Below are 7,099 nucleotides of genomic sequence, written 5' to 3'. Positions count from 1 at the left end.
AAGAAAGCATCATCTCTTTTAAGGCATGTAATGATCGATGCCCGTGCTTCAGGATCTAACTCCTCCTAATCCTCATCGGAAATAACTTTATGCTTCATTCTCTTACCCACCAAAACCTTATGTAACTTGTGTGAGATTAGTAAGTTTTTCATTGTCATCCTCCAAAAAGAAAAATCATTCTTTCCATTGAACTTCTCTAATTCATAATTCCCAACTTTAACCGTTCCGCTCATAGATGTCATTTACCCGCTTGTTTCAGAATTTTCCTCTCTCGGGACTTTTATCAAACACCTTATGTGCAGAATACAAAATACCACATAAATACCTCAAATCCAAGCTCTACCACCCGAATTTGATATTAAGCTCTGATACCAATTGTTGTTGTAGCAAAAACAATGCAGAAATCAAAAGAAAAACAACTAACATTATGTATCTTATATTCCAATTTTTTCCCTTTGGACCCAAAATCAAATAATGACAACAACCAAGTAATGAAAGTAAATAGAGAAAGAAACAAGAGATTTATGTGGTTCAGCAAATTTGCCTACATCCACACCAGAAGAGAGAGTCTTTTGTATTAGGTTAAGCAATTGACCTCACTTTCCCTCTACAATACGTGATGTTCTTCTCACACACACTAACCCTACCTTTCTTCACTGAGAATTACATAACAAATACGGATGGACTTTTTTACTTTGGGCCAAAATAGTCGGGCCAGAAACTTAAGTTATTAGATTGAACTGACTCAAACTCACTAGAGTTGTCTCAAGCTCACTAGATAGACCACTTGAGCTGACTACCAATAGCTCCCAAACATTTGACACTATTAAAGATCGAGATTCGATTTACATATTTGTTAAAGCAACATAATAAGATAATCATTTAGGGTCTAACAATGGTGTTTTCAATAAGATAACCATTTAGGATTTAACAATGGTGTTTTCATTAAATCAATGTGGCAAGTTTTAGTCATACGTTAGTGAAATCTATTAGGGTTCAACAATGGTGTTTTCATCAATTTTTTGGACATATACGAGCTCTCAATTCATGAAATGGATGCAGTAATGAAAGAGTTAGGGTATACTAATGTGACGTGGCAATCTATTAAATCCTTAAGAGTTCAAAAATCAATTAAATCCTTAAGAGTTCAACGAGGGCCCAATGATATATGTAAAGAACAAAATGAAGATTGATCCAATTAATAATGTTCCCACTTGTACATGTATTAAGAAATTTCACCTAAATCCTTTTTAATGCAAGTCAATCATCATAGTCCCATGAAGAAGACAATTCGCCGAAAACATACATATATTATATATAACTCACTGAAAGTCATTTCCTTAATATATTCCATTAAATAAACGAAACAACATTAAAATCTTAACACCTAAATGCACATACAAAATCATCAAACTATCACAAAATAGATTACATAAACTAAGAATTACCTCAAATCATTCTTGAACCAAAGAACCATAGACTAGAGGTTTAACACCAACATATAATAAGCTTAAGAGCCAATTAAAACAAGCAATCAAGCATTAATCATAAACTACTCGATTCAAAATCCCATGGTGTAATGTTGTAAAAATCCCGATTAATCCCTAGGCGCTACTCGACCGATTAGAGAACGTCTAGCGATTAATCCATGCATACAAAATGACTGAAACAGTAGAACCCGAAGAAATTTTAACACTTTGAAGAAGTTATATATCTCAATAAAAACTATTTGAGATATGATTAGTTTTGTATTTATCATATTAACCTATTTTGTTATGATATTTATGAACTTTTATATGATATTAGTCATATTTAATTATTTAAAATCTAACAAATTAGCAATTAATGGTCCCCGATTAATCCTTCGATTAATCTCCGTCTAGCCGATTAATCCCTTAACCCCGATCCACCGACTAGCTAACATCGAGCAATTTTTACAACCTTGGGTGTAACAAATCTATGTATTTTAGGATACTTTAACAAATGTCTAGCCAAAACATGATTCAAAGCGGATAAACAAAAGAAAAGAACAAAAACAGAGCTTCTAAACTACAATAAATGCATTAAAGTAACAAGTAATAATGTATTAGCTAAATAAAGAAAGAACATATGAAACAGTCAATGAATCAATATTTTAAAATAAGAGAAATGATCCACAACACAACACAAAGGAGATAACCCAATAGAACCAAGTAAATCTTACAAAAATGAACCAAAAAAAAGAGACAAAAATATTCCAAGATAACTAAAATGTCTAATCATGAATTCAAAGCATCACCAATCTCCACTCTCAACTGAATAACAATCTCCGCTTTCAATTGATTCACTATCAGACCAATCATAAACAGCATCAGGAAACTTGATATTTGATGGAAAAACAAATCCTTTAAATTCCAAACGAGACACAACCTACCAACACAAACAATACAAGTGAGAAGACAACAAAAAGAACCATGAAATGCATTATTATTATCAATAAGGCAAACAAAAGTATAACTTGCAATCACAACCTCTGAAATGTATATCAGTATATGTATATGGTTTGATGATCTTTGCAAATTATTAGAGTTTATGTGCTGTTAAAAAGGACAGATTACCTTAGAACAGGATCTTCGAATTTTAAGCTCATTGACATGGGAAAGGTTTAGTATAAATTCTTCAAGCATCTCTTCTTCGTCTTTAAGTGTTGTTGCATGATACCCAAAAAGTGAATACTCTGTTGTCTCGTGATGCCCAAGCATTGTATAATCTAAGTTGGCTTCAATTAAAGAAGACACATTTACCAACAAAAGCTTCCACAACAACAAATCACCTTCGATTGTTAGGGATAAAATATTAGGAGCGTTAATTTCAATAATATGGGACAAATCATCACATTCATCATCAGGAGGAACCCAGTAGTATCCATTGAACACCAAATTCTTAACGCTCTTTGAAGTAATATCAAGCCGCTTGTAACCATAGCATTCATTGAACACCAACGTTTCCAATTGAGGACTCCCGGATAATATATTTTCAATCAAATCTTCATCTAAATTCCCTTCGGATATCCATAAACTCCTCAGATTTTTCCAACTAATCACCCCAATTGGATTCAATATGCAGCCGGATAATCTTAGATCAGTAAAACATGAATTGATGAAGAAAAATTGATCTAAAACAAACTCATCAGCTATGACTTCCACATTCCATACTTTTAAATTAAGTTCTTCAACGTTACAACTTACAGCATATCGAATCCAATTGTGGACTTGCGATTCAGATCGAGTATCATATCCGGTAGACACTACGAATTTCTTCAGCTTCTGTTGGCGGCATTGATTTAGGGTTTTGGTGACTAACGAAACGAAATTCAACCGCCGATGATTCTCATCATCGAAAATGAGGGAAGGAACCGGATTCCAGAGATGTTTCCATCGCTTGGAGAGAGTACCTGTTCTGATAGCGTCCTCTGTGGAGGGTAAACGAGACAGGATTTCAACAAGCAAGCAATCCGGCAACGCAGTTATTCGATCTCCTCCACCCACCTCCATGATTTCTTCAAACTTTATCCGCTTTGTAGCAATTTTAGGTTGATTTTGTCCTTCTTCCACCATTTCCATTGTCGCAACAAAGCTCTCGCTGCTTTCCCACCCGAAAATTTGAAACGAAACTCGAATTAGGCGTAAATTTATACAAACTGTGAAATGAAGTTTTGATTTAGCCCCTAAACTTTGAATCGGTACAATTCAATCCCTATAAAAGCTGAGAATTATTCTAAATAGAAAAGTCGGTTCCTCCCTTGCACTTTTCTTACTTTCCATTCGATTCACCACACTTTACCCCCTCAACTTTCTTACTACCTATATTTTCTACCTTTATTTTGAAAAACTTCCAATTTTCTTATTTTCCATTCGATTCACCATTCTTTACCCTTCAACTTTCTGCCTACCTACATTTTTCACCCTTATTTTGAAAAAACTTCCACTTTCTTATTTCCATTTGATTCAACCCTCAACCTTCTACCTACCTACATTTTGCACCCTTATTTTGAAAAATGAAGCTTTCTTATCCTTTACTTTTTAAAATATCATTTTTACGTTTTTAACTTTTAAGTTTTTAAAATGCCACTTTCACCCTTTTTATTTTCCACCATCTACCATTCTACAATGTCACTTTCACCCCCTCATTTTTTAAAACTTTGGTGCTTGTAGTATCGGAAGACACGTATACTCAAATGAAATGAAAATAGAAACAACATTTTCTTCTACTTTTAACATTTTTGAATGTATGAATGTACATAACTTTTTCTACATAATATGGTGTTTGTAGTATCGAAAGGCATATACTCAAACGAAATGAAAATAGAAACAACATTTTCATTTACTTTCGACAAATAACAACAAACTTTCTACTACCTCTTAAATCCATTTTGTTGCCGCAACGCGCGCGGGTAAAATACTAATCTGTTCCAAATAGTGATGTTAGTGGCCTATTCTTTCGATTTTTCACCCTTTCAACTTTTCCTTATTTTCATTTTCGGTCCTTTGGTTATAAAACTTATACAAGTCGATGTTCTTTGTGGAAAAAAAGGTCATATTTTCAATTTTAGTGGACCGCTTTCTCCTTTTCTATCTATATATTCATTTGGTATTTCTATAGTTCTCTTCCTTTCAGATTCTTCCATACCTACGTATCTTTGCTCCAAAGTGTCGGTTCTCTTGTAACATCTTGTTTCGAGAAGTACTTATTTCAGGGTTGTAGACAATAAATGGATCAAATGAAGGCCTTGGGCTTCAACGGAATGAATTTTAGACTCTATTGGAGGTGTATGATGTTGGACAAATGATTTAAACCTTGGATTGTTCGATGGAAGCTGAGGGGTAAAATGGGAAAGGTTATGTTTTGGACTTCTTACGTAAAGAGTAGGCAGGGTGGCCTATCGACTAGATCTGTCTAAAGAGATCAGTCGGATTCACAACACCTTCTATGTTTCTCAACTTTAGAACTGTATCGTTGATGATTCAGCAGTGGTTCCTTTGGATGATATTCAATTTGATAATCGCCTGAATTATGTTGAGAGGCCAGTGGTGATTTTGGATAGAAGACGAAGGCCTTGTGCAACAAGGTCATATAATTAGTCAAGGTCCAATAGCAGCATCAGAAGGGTGTCGAATGGACTTAGGAGCTTGAGGCAGAGATGTGAGAGCACTACCCTAAGTTATTTGTAGTTGAGGACTTCGATGATGAAGTCTGATTCAAGTGAGAAAGAATTGTAACATCCGTTCAAGGTATGAATGAATTTTTATATATTAACTTTAATTTGGGTGGCCGCGGATGGGGGTGCATCAACACGACGTGGTGCGATGTCTTCGATTGTGGGATTAAATGTCTCGCCATGGCGTGGCCATAGGTTCCAAGGCATGGCAGGTGGTTTTAGTGAAAAACCCCAATTTTTGGGCTTTAGACGCTATATAAAGAACATTAAGGCTAGGGTTTCGTGATCATTCATCCTCCATCACCCTCTCAAACCTAGAAACTCTAACCCTAGCCTCCATTGCAATTGCAAAGTCATTCTTAGTGCTTTTTGGTGATCTTTGAAGAAGAAGGAAACCTTTGGTGTGATAGTTTACTTGGCAAGCATCATCTACTTCAGCTAGCACATCCTTTAGACCTTGGTGAGTGTTCAAGATCCAACCTTTTCCTTGCTAAGTTGTTAGATATCTTGATTTTGTTCCTTTTCTTTATGTCTTGATGGATTTAAGTGGTGAGATCTCATAAAGCTTGCAACTTTATTTGGTGCCTTGGATCTGATTTATAAGTGAGCTTTAGTGCCATGCATGGAATCTTGGTCATAAACCCTTAGTTTTGATCCAATAAGAGTTCAAGACAGGCATTGGGGATGCATGTCTGAAAAGCATGGATTTTTATGATAATTTTGGTACTAGAAACCCTTTTGGAATCGTGTGTCATGAGATCTTCAAGATTAAGTGCTTAATGATTAAGCCATGATGTGTTTTCACCCCCGTTTTGGACCTAGGTTGCCACGGTGTGGCGACTAGGCTAAAGTCGTCTGCTTTTTCATTTTGTTGTCATGGCGTAACCAGAGATGCCCACAACGTGACGACTAGTTGGAGTTGACTTTGACTTTAACTATTGACCGTTGACTTTGACCAATTTTGACTTTAGGTCATTTGGGATATTTTGAATAGTAGATTCAGGCTTGGTCCCTATGTGTTGTATAGGTGACCTATAGAGCCGTTAGTTGGAGCAGTATTCATTTTAGCTGTCTTCCTTATGTTGAGGTGAGTTTTCCTCAATGTACATGTGGGTTGAAGGCATCAATGTAGGCCCATTAGATTATGTATCCCGATATATTGGATTGATGGTATGCTCGTGATATGTTAGATTGGTCGATTTGTATGATTACCTGTGTTCAGTGAGTATGTGTTAAACTGGTAGATTTGTAGATTTGTAGATTTGTATGATTACCTGTACTTGCTGCTTATCAATTGGTATTGTATCTGTCGACATGTTATGGTTGGTTGGGTTGAGGTGATCATGCTTTATGCTAAAGGCCAAGATACCCAGGGTGATCTGGATAGACTTGTAACACCGTAAAAATTAAGACAATTTTTCACTTTTTAAAACCAAAGTCATTCAAAATCATTTTCAAGAAAACATTGTATCAGTATTATCTCATTACAAATCCCAAGATCAAATCATAATAAATTCCACGGGTGTGGGTGTGTGTACAGATCATGTCGGCGCCTTTTCGCGATCATCGCTGGTACCTGAGACACATAACACAAAACACTGTAAGAATAAATGCTTAGTGAGTTCCCCAAAATACCACATAAACACATATCAGCCACTCAAGGCTGTAACTCTGTTGACCCTCTGGTCAAATATCTCTGTGGGACCCTCTGGTCCCATAACTCTGTGGACGCATTGGTCCTAACTCTGTATACTCTGAATCATACATCTCACATATCTCAATAAATCACAACACATAATAACATGCAAATACACTGGAATATAACTCTAAAATACTCTGTCACATAATTCTGTTACCACACTAGGTAAAATATAGTGAGAAGACTCACCTCAGATGTCTAGG

At 35.7% G+C, this 7,099-nt stretch overlaps 1 protein-coding gene across 1 annotated transcript; it reads right to left on the bottom strand.

Annotated features, from left to right (window-relative positions):
- Window positions 1-2,108: 2,108 nt before the first annotated feature.
- LOC111880619 (F-box protein At5g03100) lies at window positions 2,109-3,630 on the bottom strand. Its single transcript, XM_023877041.3, has 2 exons — window positions 2,598-3,630; window positions 2,109-2,409 (listed from the first exon to the last, which is right to left on the bottom strand). The coding sequence occupies exons 1-2, from the start codon at window positions 3,600-3,602 to the stop codon at window positions 2,275-2,277; spliced, it is 1,140 nt and encodes a 379-aa protein (XP_023732809.1). The 5' UTR covers window positions 3,603-3,630; the 3' UTR covers window positions 2,109-2,274.
- Between the last annotated feature and the right edge of the window lie 3,469 nt (window positions 3,631-7,099).

The sequence above is a fragment of the Lactuca sativa genome, chromosome 7 (genome assembly GCF_002870075.4).
Source record: "Lactuca sativa cultivar Salinas chromosome 7, Lsat_Salinas_v11, whole genome shotgun sequence".
Lineage (NCBI taxonomy): Eukaryota > Viridiplantae > Streptophyta > Magnoliopsida > Asterales > Asteraceae > Lactuca > Lactuca sativa.
Note: the sequence above shows the minus strand (reverse complement) of the source record. Positions and strands in the feature narration are given on the sequence as shown.

Coding starts and splice junctions, on each gene's coding strand:
- LOC111880619 (XM_023877041.3), bottom strand. CDS start 3,602: ATGGAAATGGTGGAAGAAGGACAAAATCAACCTAAAATTGCTACAAAG. Junction 2,410..2,597: donor TTCGAAGATCCTGTTCTAAG/GTAATCTGTCCT, acceptor TTGTGTTGGTAG/GTTGTGTCTCGTTTGGAATT.